This window comes from Poromitra crassiceps, assembly GCF_964638095.1.
Source record: "Poromitra crassiceps genome assembly, chromosome: 21".
Lineage (NCBI taxonomy): Eukaryota > Metazoa > Chordata > Actinopteri > Beryciformes > Melamphaidae > Poromitra > Poromitra crassiceps.
Genome location: NC_139638.1, coordinates 9,537,575 through 9,554,394, shown reverse-complemented (window position 1 = coordinate 9,554,394; position 16,820 = coordinate 9,537,575). Strand labels below are relative to the sequence as shown.

Genomic DNA, 16,820 nt, shown 5'->3' with positions numbered 1-16,820 from the left:
TACACCGAATCCAGAACTGCTCCAAAATGTAATGGGTACTTCCTTGGCCCATGTTACACCCATCCAGTAAGTTACATGAAAATCGGCAGGTGCTTTTTATGTATTCCTGCTAGCTAGCAAACAATCAAACAAAGTGCATCAAAAACAGGCAGTTTTTTTTTTTTTTTTACGACCCATGCCTACTTGTGCCACCGAGCACGGTTCTTCTCTGAGTGGTACACCTCATAGCACTCAGCCCTGTGTAATGGGACATTACACAGGACACAACGGTAGCGTGTCTCGCTTCTAACACCTCTCTCTTTACAAACTCTACACCTCCTCGTTGGGCCAGCTTTTTTGAGTGAGGCTGGATACATGGCCATGTAATGGCCCGCTAGATTGACATCCAGCCTGCTTGGAGGGTCCAGGTATGGTGCCCGGCCTGGCCTGGTTGCAGGTTGGTCACTGCCCTCCCCCCCACCCCCCACCTCCTCCCCGCCACCCCCCACCTCCCCCACCCCAGACCCCACCTCCTCCCACACCTCCTCCCCCACCTCCTCCTCCTCCACCCCAGCCCCCACCTCCTCCTCCACCACAGGTCTGGTCCATGCACAGACAACACTCAGGATGAAAGCCATCAATGTTTTACACTTTCTCTGGCGTTTAGCTGGGTGTTTAGCTTTGTACAGAACAAAGGCGTTATAAAAATACATTTGAAACATGTACATGACAAACTTGAATGGCCACCTGGATGTCTTCCTGGCAAAGGGATAGTAGGCAATGTTCTGGTCCAATCTGTCTACCCCATTCATGTACTTGTTGTAGTCTACAACGCACTTGGGTTTTGCATGTGTGACCCTCTCTCTGCTGCCTTTCTGCCTGACCTGCACCGTCTCCATCGTGTCATCGTGCAGAGTGGAAACCATTTTGACGATGCGCTTGTCTCGCCAGGCCAGAACCATGGTGCCACCATTGTGGCGCATGACGGTTTCCCCCAGCTTCACGGTGTGGTTGGTAACCTTTGTAGCAGGTGGCTCGCCCCTGTTCCTCCTCAGAGTGCCACAGACATGTGTCTGACACTCCAGCAGCTGTGCACACATTCCAACAGAGTTGTAGTAGTTGTCCATGTATAAATGGTACCCCTGCCCTGCCAAGTCCCCGAGGAGGAACTCCACTGTCTCGCCTAGGGTGGACCGCTCACCACAGTAGGGCTTCATGCTGTAGCAGTAACCTGTCTGGGAGTCACAGAGGATGTATGATTTTATCCCATACTTTATGGGTTTCTGTGGGTTGTACACCTTGAAGGCTAACCGCCCACGCCACAGGAGCATCCCCTCATCAATACTGATGTTTTGACTTGGTGTCAACATGGCTCTGAACTTTTCTAACAGGTCGTTCAAAACTGGCCGGACCTTGAACAACTTGTCTGCACCATCAACATCAAAATTGTTACTGAAATGGAGGAATCGTGTCAGGAGCTGAAAGCGGTTGCGAGACATGGTTCTGGGGAAGTGGGGGGTAGCAGTCACTTCATTTGTGGTCCAGTACATGGCCAGTTCAGGCTTCTTGACAATCCCAGTCAGGAAATATAGTCCCAAGAAGCTCTTGAGTTCTGCCACTGTAGTGTCCTTCCACTTCCCAAGCCTTGAATGTGGCAGAGCCTCACTGACCTGACTGATGCACTGGTGTGCATACAAGTTAGTTTGGACTACAATGGCCTGGAGCAGCTCATCGTCCAGGAAGAGCTGGAAGAACTCCACTGGTTGAGCAGCACCACCACTATGAGGACCCGGTTCTGCTGTGAATGGGATGTGGGTTGGCTCCCAGTCAACGCCACACCACTCAGGACCTGCAGGCCGAGGACGTGTCCCACTTCCAGCTCCATCTGCAAATTATAGAAATACATAATTACCATAAAATAGTGTTTTTTATATGTGTGGTACTGAATTCTGGAGTTCTAGAATTTCTGGAATTCTGGCTGGAACCTGTGATGTGAAAATAAACCTGATTCTTTTTTTTTTATCACTTTATTTCTCAGTTTTCACAGAAACACAAGGATATCACAAAATACAGTATGAAAACTTTTTCTTTTTCTTTTTCCCTCCCTCCCTCCCACCCCATGGGGACTGACAAAATAAACCTGATTCTGAAGTGTGCTCTTACCCATTTTCCTGGCACGAGAGGCTGTGGCACCAGGTGCTGTACCGCTACAGCTGGCTGCTTCAGGCTCATCTTCAGAGTCTGAAATTCAGTAAAATGAATTGACTGACTGCTGGCTTTTGTACAGTCATAGTAATTACATTTACACAAGTTACACAAGTCATCTCAAACATCGTCTTACCACTGCTCTGTGGACCTTCGCTCCTGGATGGGGCCCACTCATCTTCAGAGTCCTCCACGTCTGGGGAAGACGTGATGTCACTCGACTCGGACTCAGTCAGTCCAGCAGCCGCAACCGCGACATCCAGAGGCTCACCCCGTTCATCATCCGAGACCTCGGAATCGGTCTCCGGCACAAGCTCATTTCGTACAGAAAAGAAATCCAGCAGTGATCTCTGATCGGCCGATCGCTTGCGTGTGGCCGCCGAAGACCGCTTGCGTTTTGCCGGCATGGCACAAACACGCCACCCGCTCCCAACTAAACTGAAATAAAACAACTACTGCTACGACTAGCTCAAACTGAACTGAAATAAGGCTAATCTACCGGTTACCAACTCGATCAAACTGAACTAGAATAAACTGAACTAGAATAAAGGCTAAATACTAAAATGAACTGACGCTAATGCTAAATGTGCTAAGCTAACTACAATGAACACTAACTGTAACTACGCGCGAACTAAGTATCTAAACTAAGTCTACTATGAAGACTATACTAAACACTACTACTGTACTAACAACTACAAACTAAATCAACTACGCTAACCAACTCGCTCTAAATCTGACGCTAAATTGCTGAAATTCTCTATGTATAAATCGCTATGTAATGCTGTCTGTCTCAATCTATTGCCAACCTACTTCAACCCACGCGATCAAAGGAGCCCGCCTTCCTTATATAGAAATCTTTGTTAGAGTACTTCCGGGGCAGCGGGAGAGGTCGGATCCACATTCACCTATTGCCCAAGGGCCTCACCTAGTGGAAACCACTGAAAAAACAGTTTGGCGAGTCAAGTCGTCGTTGGCAGTGAACAGCTGGATTGTGTTTGACGACTCAACTCGTTCTTGGCAGTCAACGTGTTAAGCAGAATCCTTATGTTAAATCCCCATAGACTTTTCCCCTGATCAACCCAAGTGCTACTTCTGGACTCATTCCTGCAGTGCTCAGATGTTTGTTTAAATCATATAAATTCTTATTATATTATCACAACAAGTCCAACAACAAAAAATGTGTTATTTTGAACTTTTCATTGCAGCTTCTCTCATGTGCTGGTGAAAAATGCATGTTACCTGCTAGTACAGCTTCAACTATGTAGTTCAATCTGTTTTTCCATTACAAAGAAAGACCAAACTCATTATTACACAACTTTAGCCCCAAATCAAAAACCTATACAGACAGGGTTTTAAAGCAACATCAAAACAAAAAAACTAGCAAATTATTCAAACCACTGAAATTGCATGTCAGGACTTACATCTCACACTTTTGTCTTAATATGCGGCTCACACTGCCATCTACTGACAGACTGCAGCAGTACACCTTTTGAAAACAGGAGGATGCCGTGATGTGAGTGTAAGCAGGGCTGGACTGGCCATCTCCATACTGGACCGACATGCACTGCAGGCCGGTCAGGCAAATAAATAAATAATAACAAAAGTTTTACAAATAAAAAGTTGAAAACCTTTTCTTGACATAAAACACATTTTTACCAGCAGTTTCAGAAGCTGTTACAGGTAAACATTTTTCCAGAACCCCACCAGGAAATAAGTCCATGCTTCTTTTTGATCGTCATCAAGACCTTTATTTGTATTTAAAAAAGTAAAGTGAATAAACTGACTGTAAATGAGGTCCAGTGAATTAAACACAAAAGCTGAAACAAGTGAACCAAGTATACTTTATTAAGGAAAATGTGTTTTTGTGCCCAGTACGATAGATTTATTTATATAGTGACTGATTCAAGTATATTACAATGATTCTACCTGCTTTACGAAAAAGGATATACTAGAAGTGTTTGGAAAGAGTGCTAACAATTCTATAACTCAGCAAGTCCAATTAGTGTGAATTCACAATGAATGAGTATACTGAATTAAACCAGAAAGGAATTCAAATTTCAAACCAATTGCTCATTGCTGAGTGTATTTAAATGTGGACAATTAATGAGAAAGATACAAAGAATACCGCAAACCTTTTCTGACAGAGTAGCCATTTGATATGTTGAGACAGAATTGTGCCCTTTTATCAGTGTATGTTTTGACTGATTATAGATTTTGAAATACTCCATTTGGTTTATCTCCTGTGTGGACTATCATGTGTGTTCTCAAGTTTGATTTATGACCAAAACATTTACCACAGACTGAACATTTAAATTGTTTATCTCCTGTGTGGACTATCATGTGTGTTAAGTTTGATTTCTGACCAAAACATTTACCACAGACTGAACATTTAAATGGTTTATCTCATGTGTGGATTATCATGTGTTTTGTCAACTGTTGCTTCTGACCAAAACATTTACCACAGACTGAGCATTTAAATTGTTTATCTCCTGTGTGGACTCTCATGTGTGTTGTCAAGGTTGATTTCTGACCAAAACATTTACCACAGACTGAACATTTAAATTGTTTATCTCCTGTGTGGACTATCATGTGTGTTGTCAAGTTTGATTTATGACCAAAACATTTACCACAGACTGAACATTTAAATTGTTCATCTCCTGTGTGGACTATCATGTGTGTTGTCAAGGTTGATTTATGACCAAAACAATTACCACAGACTGAACATTTAAATTGTTTATCTCCTGTGTGGACTATCATGTGTGTTGTCAAGTTTGATTTCTGACCAAAACATTTACCACAGACTGAACATTTAAATTGTTTATCTCCTGTGTGGACTATCATGTGTGTTGTCAAGGTTGATTTCTGACCAAAACATTTACCACAGACTGAACATTTAAATTGTTTATCTCCTGTGTGGACTATCATGTGTGTTGTCAAGGTTGATTTCTGACCAAAACATTTACCACAGACTGAACATTTAAATTGTTTATCTCCTGTGTGGACTCTCATGTGTGTTGTCAAGGTTGATTCATGACCAAAACATTTACCACAGACTGAACATTTAAATTGTTTGTCTCCTGTGTGGACTCTCATGTGTGTTGTCAAGTTTGATTTCCGACCAAAACATTTACCACAGACTGAACATTTAAATTGTTTATCTCCTGCGTGGATTCTCATGTGTGTTGTCAAGTTGAATTTATGACCAAAACATTTACCACAGACTGAACATTTAAATTGTTTATCTCCTGTGTGGACTATCATGTGTTGTGTCAAGGTTGATTCATGACCAAAACATTTACCACAGACTGAACATTTAAATTGTTCATCTCCTGTGTGGACTATCATGTGTGTTGTCAAGGTTGATTTATGACCAAAACATTGACCACAGACTGAACATTTAAATTGTTTATCTCCTGTGTGGACTATCATGTGTGTTGTCAAGATTGATTTACGACCAAAACATTTACCACAGACTGAACATTTAAATTGTTTATCTCCTGTGTGGACTATCATGTGTGTTGTCAAGATTGATTTACGACCAAAACATTTACCACAGACTGAACATTTAAATTGTTTATCTCCTGTGTGGACTATCATGTGTGTTGTCAAGTTGAATTTATGACCAAAACATTTACCACAGACTGAACATTTAAATTGTTTATCTCCTGTGTGGACTATCATGTGTGTTGTCAACTGTTGCTTCCGACCAAAACCTTTACCACAGACTGAACATTTAAATTGTTTATCTCCTGTGTGGACTATCATGTGTGTGTTCAAGTGTCCCTTATGAACACATATTTTACCACAAACTGAACAACTAAACTGTTTATCCCCAAGAACTTCACTGTTTTTCTGCTTGTCTAAGAGAGAGTGAGGTTGACTAGTTTCCGTCCAATCATCACCGTCTTCAGTCTCAGAAGAGTCTGAAGTCTTGCCAGCATGCGTTGGTTCTGATACTCCACAGTCCTCTCCATCAGCTTCTGTTTTCATCTGTTCAGTTGAGCTGCTGGCTAGAGGCTCTGCCTCTCTGTTCTCCTCAGTTTGGCTTTGATGAAGCTGTGAGGACTGAGGTTTCTCTTCATCATCTTCACTCTTCACAGAAACAGGAGTGAATTGGAACGTGGTGATATCATCCTCCTCGAGCCCTTGAAGCTGCTCTCCCTCCTGGCTGATCCAGAGTTCCTGTTCCTCTTTAATGTGTGGGAGCTCTGGGTCCTCCTGTTCCTCTTTAATGTGTGGGGGCTCTGGGTCCTCCTGTTCCTCTTTAATGTCTGGGGGCTCTGGGTCCTCCTGAAGCTGCTCTCCCTCCCTCCTGATCCAGAGTTCCTCCTGTTCCTCTTTAATGTGTGGGGGCTCTGGGTCCTCCTGATCCTCTTTAATGTGTGGGAGCTCTGGGTCGTTCTGAAGCTGCTCTCCCTCCCTCCTGATCCAGAGTTCCTCCCGTTCCTCTTTAATGTGTGGGGGCTCTGGGTCCTCCTGGTCCAGACTGGAGGGTCTGGAGCTCCACTCCTGCAGCTCAGGGGGAACTTCTTCTTTAATGACCAACAGCTGTTGGACGTCTGGAGGTACGGCTACTCTGTGTAACCGCACTACAGGATTAAAAACAGTGTCCAGCAGCTTCTGTTGTTGCTCATTCTTTTTGGAACCAGAAGATTCTAGCCTGATATCAGAGTGCATTGTTCACTCATTACAAGCCATTTCCTTCTTCAGAAGCAGTCAACTCAGTGGAGTGGGAAGATCTGAAAGTCTGGACTCAGGCAAAGAAGCGTCCTCCTCGTACTCTGCTATCTTCTTTCAAACTGCCCAAATATCTCTTCAGTGGCTGCAGTTAGCAGTTAGGCGTTAGTTCACCAACACTGTCAGGTTTTCAACATTAGACATTTCCACACAGTGACACAGGAACTTTTTCTCCTGAACGTTTTACTCACTGACAAACAAGGTTCTTCAAAGCTCCAATAGGCTAAACGTTAGCTCCGATAGCTTCACGGCTAAACCATCCATACGAGTCCATAAGAGAGAGGAGCTTGTTCTTCCTCTCAGTGCTAAACGGAGCCTCGTCACTTCGTCTCCAGTAACCTCGCGTCACCAGAGCTTTTTGATCTCCGGTCTCGCATTCATGACAACTGGAAGTTTACATTCGGAACCTCCGCCCCAGCAGGCAGATTTGCGTTCACGCTGCACTTCCTGGTCGGAGGGAAAACACAGAGAAAAACCAAGGAGGATTCTGGGAAGTGGAGGCGGTAATGCAACATTTTGGATGAGATGTGCGGATATGACGTCATCTCGGACAAAACGGGCCGAGCTGGAATAGGCTCTGTGCACAAGTGATTAGACAAACTTCCGGTTGCAGTCAAATCGGCTCGCCAGCTTCCGCTTTAGCCCGGTCACTGTGTGTATGTAACTTATCTCTGACTATCTGGTTTTTATACACTATTTCTGGAACTCATTACTGAATTTTTATGACGGACTTGGCTGAATTGATATTTGATTAGACCGCCGCCTGGACACGGACTTGAATTTTTACGGATTGCGGACTTGTATGAAGCTTAATATGCTATTACGTTAGCTAAAGCTAACGTTAACGTTAGTTTAAAGCTAACAGTGTTGGAACCATAGGTTTAGAACGAACATCTTCTCTACCACCGAATTGCTTAAAAAATGCCAATTTTTACGAGATGTCTCCAAGATCTGCCTAAAATAAACGTAAACGATGTCCATCGTATCGTTAATGCCTGTTCCCCCGCTCCCATAAGCAAGCGAGAGAAGGGATTCAAGTTATACATATCGAGTTATCTCCACAACTACGAGGGTAAGTAGTGTTTAGATTCAAGCTGCCTTGCTGATGCTTTGCTTTTGTTACGTTTGTTAACTTCATCCTAATACCTCATACCAACATGTCATACCTACTCAGAATTTTAACCCCTCAAATGCCAGTGTACAGTAAAAAGTACAGTAGAAAACACAAAAAGTGAATTATTTTCCTTCCCATAAAGGCAAACTGGATTTCTCTTGGGGGGATTATCATAGCCTGGGATATGTTCAAGATTGGCAGGATCCATTTTAGAATGATGTCACAACAGCGATGTCATAAGATGATTTTGGTCAATAATGATGGGTTTGAATATTTTTTTCAGATTACGTTTGTTTACGATGTTAGCTTGTTTTTATTAATGTTAACACACATTGTTAGTTGTTGTACTAACTACTAACCTCCCCCCTCTCTCAGTTTCAAACAAAGATCAGAGCACAGGTGAAATGATTATCAGGGCATTGTGCCACAGATCCATGAGGAAATCTGAGAAGCCACACAGTTTGAGTGTATGGTGAAGCTATATGCGATATGCATGTTACTTTAATAACCCAGTGTTCCTGTTGTTTCTGGGGATTCAGCTAGTGTTGTAATACAACGTAACTAGTAATGGAACGCTCAAAAGAGTGGCTAGAGTAGGCAGATACATTGACCTAGCTGATCCCCAGAACCTGGGTTAATCTGTTCGTTTTGTTCATCAGATAATTTTGCATGTGTTTTTGTACCACTTGGTCGTGGTATATAAGCTATGTTTTAGCCAGGGGTGTAGTGGTAAATACAGAGGTGAGTAAACTATCAATAGTGAGTAGTTTATCCACCTTGTTTCCCCTCTGCAATTGATACAGGTGATCTGCAAATAGGTGAGTAAACTATCTGCCTCATTTCAAAGAGGAGGGTAAACTGTGTTTACTTGTGTTTAGCCTCCACTACGCCCCTGGTTTTACTCAGCCATTCATTTAGGTGCAATCTGGTGTTAAAAGTACAAGGCTATCATGAGTCAAATAAACAATCTAGTGCATTTGACTTATACAACATGCTCTTAACATATCGAAGTACATAACATTTGGTCTGTGATAATAGATGAATAATATTAGAAATATATATTATTTAAAAACCAAGATTGCATCCTAAAGGAATGGTCAAACTAGGGATGTCAATTTTCGGTTAATTTCACTTTCGATTAACCGACGCTAATAATCGATTAACCTATCGGTTAATTCATAATTTTTTAATATAAAAAAAAAAAAAGTTTTTTTTTTTTTTTTTTTTTTTTTTTTTTTGTCTATTTACTCAATGAACTCATGCCCAAACAAGGCGTGTCTATTTAGATGCTGAAATGTTAATGCTTTTTGTGTTAGAATTTCTAACACAAAAAGCATTAACAAGCATTAACAAAAAGCATCAACATTTCGACACAAATTCTTTTTGTGTTAGAATTTCTAACACAAAAAGCATTAACATTTCAGCATCTAAATAGACACGCCTTGTTTGGGCATGAGCTCATTGAGTAAATAGACCAAAAAAAAAAAAAAAAAAATTTTTTTTTTTTTTTTTTTTTTTTTTTTATATTAACTGATAGACCGACAGCAATAACCGAACAACGACGTTAGCGACGGTTAATCGATTAACGGTTAACCGTTGACATCCCTAGGTCAAACAATGAAACAAGCTAAGAGAAATAAGTATTTACTATGACATGTGACTTTTTGCAGGTGGTATTGAAAGATTCCAGTCCTGTGGAGCTGATGCATCACAGTTGCACATGTGTGGCGGGAACAGCTTTCTGCAACCACTGTGTTGCTTTGCTGTTCCAGTCGGCACATTACTCCCAGCTTAAGGTGCCAGTGGTCCCCCCTGTGCTCAGCTGTACCGAGGGAGAACAACAATGGCACAAGCCCAGAACTTTGGCAAGTCAAGAAAAATGCATATTAACCTGTTGCACTATAATTATACACCTGTTGGTGATATTTTCTAATCTATATCCTCCCTACCTTAATAGGGTATAAAGCCAGGCCCTGTGGATAAAATGACTGTGCTGTCTGCTAAGCCAAAGTGCAGAGCAACAACAGAGGGTGTGAGGTAAAATATCTATCTCTCTTTTTTCCCCAGAAGTGATGTCACTCAACTAGAAATGATGTCATCAGTGATGATAGATTTACTGTATTGCAATATGCTACATGAATGTTTGAATGGAAATATGCATACGCCACTTATATAACCTTTATGTTCCACACAGGAGCACACTCTACAAAGGCCTCAGTGGGGACTTGCCTGATCTTTCCGTCTTTCGGGTGACAGAGGTGTATAAGGATTTCTCCGCAGCTGATGCGCCGATGATTTGCAGCATGGGCATCAGCTGTGAAGTTCCTCTAGTTGACTCTGCCCTTGGCAAGGTTCAAGTCGGTAGTCCTTTGTCCTACCAACAACAAGCGACGGCAAAGAGAGACCTGTCCTTCCATGCTGCCCCACCACCTCCATCTCTGCCTCTTCAGAATTACCGACTGCAGCCATCCAGTTCCATGTTTGTATGTACTGAAGCACAACAGCTACACCTTAAGTGTCTTGAGGTCACCTGGGTTATGGCACAGAAATTTGAGTGTGCTACCAGAGCACAAAGTTCATGTGCTGACTGGCATCGCCTAAGGAGGCCTAGACTGACTGCCTCACGTTTCAGGGAGATCTGTCAAGTTAGAGAGAACTCTGAGGAAGGTCTGGCTAACCGGATACTGCAAGGGACCCGTCAGACGGCAGCTATGAAGAGGGGGCTCGAAATGGAAGCAGATGCTATCTGGGAGTATTGCCAGCTAAAGAGAGTCAACCACTACCCCTGTGGATTTGTAATCCACCCCGATGCTCCTTGGCTGGGGGCATCTCCAGATGGGTTGATCTTTGACCCTTCAGAGCCATGTCAGTTTGGTCTGATTGAGATTAAGTGCCCAAACGTTAAGAGCTATGTTGACTGCCCGTATCTCAAAATGAATTTGGGGAAATTGGAGCTAAAACAAACGCATGCTTACTACTCACAAGTGCAGGGGCAGATGCTAATAACTGGAATGGATTGGTGTGATTTTGTGGTTTCAGCTGAAGAAGACATACTAATTCAACGAATATACAGGGACAGTGATATGTTGGAGGTGATCAGAGAGAAAGTAGACAGGTTTTATTTCCATGTCTACATGCAGAAATGCCTGTAAGGTTTCAAGATTGAGACATCAAATATTGTACACTATGCAAATCAAATGTGTTGAGCATCAATCATCTTACTTTCACTATTAATGGGAAATGCTTTCATGATTAATAACACTGCCTTCCCACCATGTTAACACAATAAAAGTGTAAATTGGCTGAGTGACTCCTGCTGTTTTTATTTTAATACAGTTAACCAAAGTTCACAATTTTAACAATTATAGCTGTATGGGGCAGTTCACAAAAAATAAAATCCCCCTTAACCAGAATGCTATCCATCCCGATTATTTTGGTGTAATTTGCTTCGTTTTTCTGATAAAAACTGACAAATTGACAAGTTTTTTTTTAATTGTTTGAGTGAAATCAGATAGGCAAATCACACCAAAATTATCTGGATGAATAGACAACACTCCTGGTATCCAGGTAAGGGCAAAAAAGTTTCAGAATGTTGTGGGAATTGACCCTTTTTGACAACTGTACAACTTAACAATGACCACTGTAACTTAATATGATTGTGATTTTATTATCTTGCACCTTTAAATTGTCAAACACTCAAAATACATTTTTATCAGACAATTTATTTACCAATTAAAACTACAAGGAATTTAGCTGCTGTCGGGTGGAAAAGTGTACATTGAACACTGAATAGTTCATATCAAGTTCCTCAGAAGAGGTAGTTATGGCTACAATTTTCAATTTTCACATCTCCATTTCTTGACCAGGGGTCCATTTTGGTAATTTGAGAGGAGACATGCGACTGTGAATATTTGATTTATGCTCCCTGATATAGAGAGAGGGATAGTGGTCTCAAAGAGTTTGTTCTCTTTTACTCTTCTGATCAACCTCTCCACGTGGACTCTCAAACGGGCAATGGACTGCGTCTTCAGAACATCCACCTCTGGCATTTGGGTCCTCTTGGAGAGGAAGGCAGGACGATGAACACTCCCAGGCACAAGGTCATCCACCAAGAATCCCTTGTCAACCATGACGGCCATGTCAGGTGTTAAGAGTGATGTAATACCTGACTGACGAAACACCTCCTTGTCACTCATGGAACCCTCAAAGAGTGGTGACACAAAAGTCAGGGCTCCATGAGGGGACATGCCCACCATGGCCTTGAAGGTGCAGTGGGACTTGTAGGTGGAGAAGACTTCACTCTGAAGGAGGAGGGATGAAGGTGTTTGACACCATAGCTCTGTGCAATCAAGAACTATGTGTGTGTTGCTGTAGCTGCCGTCAAAATCACGTGGCCTTGTGGCCTTCACAGCTGCAGGTGACATCCAGATACAGATGGAGCCCAGTAAGCTGTAGAGGAAGTTGGCCCAGGTTACAATGATTCGGCTGACTGTCGCTCGGTGGATGTTAAATCTATGGCCAAGCTCCCTCTGGGTACATCCGGTGGACAGGTATGTCAGGAAAAGGAAGAGCTCATCTATCGGCAACAGTTTCTGGAGGGAAAAAAGTTTAATGAGCTGTTAGTTGTTTAAAAGTATCCTCTTCATGCCCCATACTTTGTGTGTGTGTGTGTGTGTGTGTGTGTGTGTGTGTGTGTGTGTGTGTGTGTGTGTGTGTGTGTGTGTGTGTGTGTGTGTGTACTTACAGTTGGTCTGGTTAAAGGGCTTTCAGTTGTCGTGCTAGTGACATCGGCTTTCCTTGCTCTGGTGACCCTAACTATTTTGGCTGTTGCTGCCTCGATCAGGTTCCAAAATGCCATCAGATGATTGTATGTTGGGAATCTTCAAAAGAACAAAACATAATAACAAAAGCAAGTCAAGCATCAATACATATTAATTAGCCAGAGAGAGAAAAAGCAATACACTAAAACAGACAAAATATTAACATTTACAATATTTAACACAAAGACAAGAAATACACAATTATATACAGTATGCATGGGCCTGAGAGGGCAGTCATTGATGTAATCATTTAGACTAGATGTATTAACTTTGTTTTTGTTATGTTCATTGTATTATTCATTCTGTTATTCGTCGGAAAGTATATTGAGACACACCTTGGTGTGATTTTGGACTTAAAATAAAACTGCTTCATTTTGATCTTACAACTATACCATTATTTATTTATTAGCTTGATGGGTTTATTTTAGACTAATGCTAGATGTCTTACCTGGTGTAAAATCGGATGTCTTCTGGGGAGGAAGCAAATCGCTGGAGTCCAAAAGTGTTTTGTAGATGATATGTTTGGAGCTCCTGTCTGAGCGCCTCGATTTCCCTCATCATCCCTTCATACTGCTCCCGGTCGACACATATGGTACGGTTGGCACCATAGTCGTGGTCCAGAACCATCGGTACTGTTTGTTGAATGTCCTCCTCAGGATCCGGCACAGGCTCCGGACATGGTCCCGGACTTGACGGTCGAGGTCGGCGCTCCCAAACACCAGCTCGTGTCTTGTTGGTGTAGTTGTTCCACTCAAACAATAATGGGACGGAGCTTGCTTCTAATATCCGTCTACCCTTAGCAGTAGTGGTGATTTGATTATCCTCGAAATGTCGGCTGCATACCTTTGTGTGTTTGGTCACTGAAAATCCCATCCTCCTGATTTTCTGTATCCACCGTGCACGAAGGTTTGTGTTTTTTGGGAAGCAGTGGAAGCTCATCATACGGTTATAGCGACTTGAAGCTGAGCAAAGTGGCACACAGCAGTGATCATTAGAGCCACCCATACCTCTTTGTAACTTGTGCACATCTCGTACATTATATTTCTTTTTCCTCACAGCACTCATCTTGTCTTGTTATTGTCATTCGGGGTTCTCAGTGTTTTGCTAGCTTCTAGCTAAGGGTTCGTTAGCTAACGTTAGGTTAGTTTAGCCAGCTTAAACGTCATACAAGTCCGCAATCATTAAATTCGTGTCCGTGTCCAGGCAGCGGTCAAATCAAATATCCATTCAGCCAAGTCCGTAATCCAAATTCAGTAATCAGTTCCAGAAATAGTGTCGAAAAACCAGATAGTTAGAGATAAGTTTGATAAACACAGCGACTAGCACAGCGACCGGGCCGGTAAGGAGAGGAAGCCGATAAAGCGGAAACTGGCTCGCCGATTGGCAAGAAAACCGGAAGTTCGTCTAATCACTTGTGCAACTAGCCTATTCCGGCCTGGACGACCGTTCAATTCACTTTTTACAGGTCATTGTTCATTGAATGCACTTGTAAGACTGTTTTTGTTATTAATAATAATAATAATATGTATTGTGTGTTTTTATTGGACCTTGTGTCTGACAATAATTAATAATAATAATAATAATAATAATAATAATAATAATAAAACTACCAGCCTCTTGTTAATCGTGCGTTCCTTTATCGCAAAATAACTGGGATGTGGAGGCTAAATGACATCACATCCGTTTTGTTAGCGTTCCATTTGCAGAAAACTTGAGCTGGGAAGTTCACTGTTCATTGGTCAGATCCAGTCGCTAGCCAGGCTAGCCATTGTTAGCAATAACAATTGACAACATGGCATTTTGCGGCATTTTGTGCATACAAACACTGCAGCCTCATGTCCACACAGATAGAAGTTAGGCAGTGCTGTGTGTACAGCTGATTTAATGAGAGACAAACAAAACAGAAGGGTAACACTTTACAATAACGTACACAAATACTATAGTAGTTACTAGTAAACTAACCATTAACTAATAGCCAGTTAATGAGTAGCTAATGAAAAATTTGGCATTAGTCAATCACTAGTTAATCATAGTTAATGAGTAGGTAGTCATTAGTTAATGATTAGTATCTAATTTCCTGAGTAGAGAAGTTAATCATTACCTAATGATTACTAAATGTCAGCTCGTGAATAGAGTAGTTAATCATTACTTAATGATTCCACAATGTCAGTGCGTGAATGTATTAGTTAATCATTAGTTAATCTTTTTGTGTACCCTATTGTAAAGTGGTGCATCATACTCAGTAGTTTATGAATACTGAATCATTACCTGTCCATTAGTTACTCTTTTCGCACCCTAATATAAAGTGAAAGATATCCTTATCAAATAAACACTCCCTCCAGGTGAGATCCGAACCCTGAACCCCAAGATCGTTAAATTGTAAGTCTGGTTCTCTACCATCTGAGCTAACCAGCCTGTTATTTGGTAGAGCCAGTGGTATTCTGCCTGTTGGACACAGGAGTGCTGGCCTGCTGAGATGGCGCTGGGTCGACCCTTCGCTGCTCCACCTGGACGACTGCCTCTGGGACAGCCTGCAGATGTCTCCTGGTGCGTCGGGTCACTGTGCCGTTGTCCATGCGAACCAAGTAGGACCTGGGCTCTGGAGACTTGCCGATGACTCTGGCCGGCGTCTCCCAGCCTTTATCTCCGTCGAGCTTCACTCTCACGTCCTGACCAGGTTGTAGCTCAGGGAGTGGACGAGCTGAATGTCGGCGGTTGTAGAAGAACTTGTAATCCTCTTTAGCTTTAGTGTCTCGCTGTTTCACAAGATTATAGTCAACCGGGCGAGACTGTAGCTTTTCTGCCAGCACAGGGACGGTGGTGCGAATGTGTCGTCCCGTCATGAGCTGTGCTGGGCTTGCCCCGGTTGCTGCAATTGGCGTTGCGCGGTAACCCATTAAGGCTAGGCAGGGGTCTGGCTGTTTGAGGATGCGCTTGGCTGTTTGGACAGCTCTCTCTGCGGCCCTGTTAGCCTGTGGGTAGTGGGGGCTGGAGGTTATGTGTGTGAAACCATACCTCTGTTTAAAGTCCTGGAACTCGGCTGATGTGAACTGTGTAGCGTTGTCACTAACCAGCTCGAGTGGAATCCCCCATCTCGCAAACATTTGTTTGAGTCGGTTTATGACCTGCTGGCTGGTTGTAGTGGACAGGTAGGCAATTTCAATGTCTCTTGAAAAGTAATCCACTACAATGAGATACTTCTTGCTCTCCAGCTCGCACAGATCAGCTGCAATTCTTTGCCATGGACCGCTAGGCAGGGGAGTTGTCACTAGCGGTTCACGCCTCTGTGTCGGTTTGTTCTCAGCACAAAACTCACAGGACGTCACCACCTTGATGATTTCAGCTCCGACACTGGGCCACCAGACTGTTGTCTTTGCTCGCTCGCGACACTTTGTCAGCCCGAGGTGCCCTTCATGTATCTGCTGTAGAACATCAGGTCTGAGTGATGTGGGAATCACTATGCGGTCTTGATACAGCACAAGTCCATCCAACTCAGAAAGGTGAGCTCTGGCTGAGTAAAATCCATTCAAGGAAGATTTGGACATGTTGTGTGGCCACCCTTTTCTTATGGCAGCGATTACCTTCGGGAGGTTAGCGTCGCTCTGTGTGGCTCTGCGGATGTCCTCGAGCTTGTGTGGCGTGATTGGTCTGCCCGCCATCACAGCGTCCACATACGCTTTGACGTGCTCGTCTGTATCCGACACATCCTCCCCGCTCAGGGGGCGCCTTGAGAGCGTATCGGCCACCACCAGCTGCTTACCCGGAACATGCTCGGCGATGACGTTAAACCTCATAAGGCGCATGAGGAGCCTTTGACACCTCACGGGTGCTTTGTCGATGTCATAAGTGTTGATTAGCGGTACCAGGGGCTTATGGTCCGTCTGAAGGCGGAAGCAACCCATGCCCTGGACATAGCGTTGGAAGCGCTCGCAGGCCCACACCCCCGCTAAACACTCTTTTTCGAT

At 43.1% G+C, this 16,820-nt stretch overlaps 1 protein-coding gene and 1 long non-coding RNA gene across 2 annotated transcripts; one reads left to right on the top strand and one right to left on the bottom strand.

Moving 5' to 3' along the window:
• The first annotated feature begins 7,719 nt into the window (after nt 1-7,719).
• On the top strand, nt 7,720-10,298 carry LOC310795822. Its single transcript, XR_014553649.1, has 4 exons — nt 7,720-7,993; nt 9,706-9,900; nt 9,993-10,072; nt 10,230-10,298. It is a non-coding gene; the product is annotated as an uncharacterized lncRNA (long non-coding RNA).
• Nucleotides 10,299-11,421: 1,123 nt separating this feature from the next.
• LOC310795521 (uncharacterized protein) lies at nt 11,422-13,504 on the bottom strand. The gene is made up of 3 exons (XM_083657586.1): nt 13,304-13,504; nt 12,780-12,915; nt 11,422-12,627 (listed from the first exon to the last, which is right to left on the bottom strand). The coding sequence occupies exons 1-3, from the start codon at nt 13,480-13,482 to the stop codon at nt 11,872-11,874; spliced, it is 1,071 nt and encodes a 356-aa protein (XP_083513712.1). The 5' UTR covers nt 13,483-13,504; the 3' UTR covers nt 11,422-11,871.
• Nucleotides 13,505-16,820: the final 3,316 nt, after the last annotated feature.

What these genes read in the sequence shown, in the direction of transcription:
- LOC310795521 (XM_083657586.1), bottom strand. Translation starts at nt 13,482, where the DNA reads ATGGTTCTGGACCACGACTATGGTGCCAACCGTACCATATGTGTCGAC. An exon ending in GACATCCGATTTTACACCAG is followed by an intron (nt 12,916 to 13,303) that starts GTAAGACATCTA and finishes GTTCTTTTGAAG; the next exon opens with ATTCCCAACATACAATCATC. An exon ending in GCCCTTTAACCAGACCAACT is followed by an intron (nt 12,628 to 12,779) that starts GTAAGTACACAC and finishes TTTTCCCTCCAG; the next exon opens with AAACTGTTGCCGATAGATGA.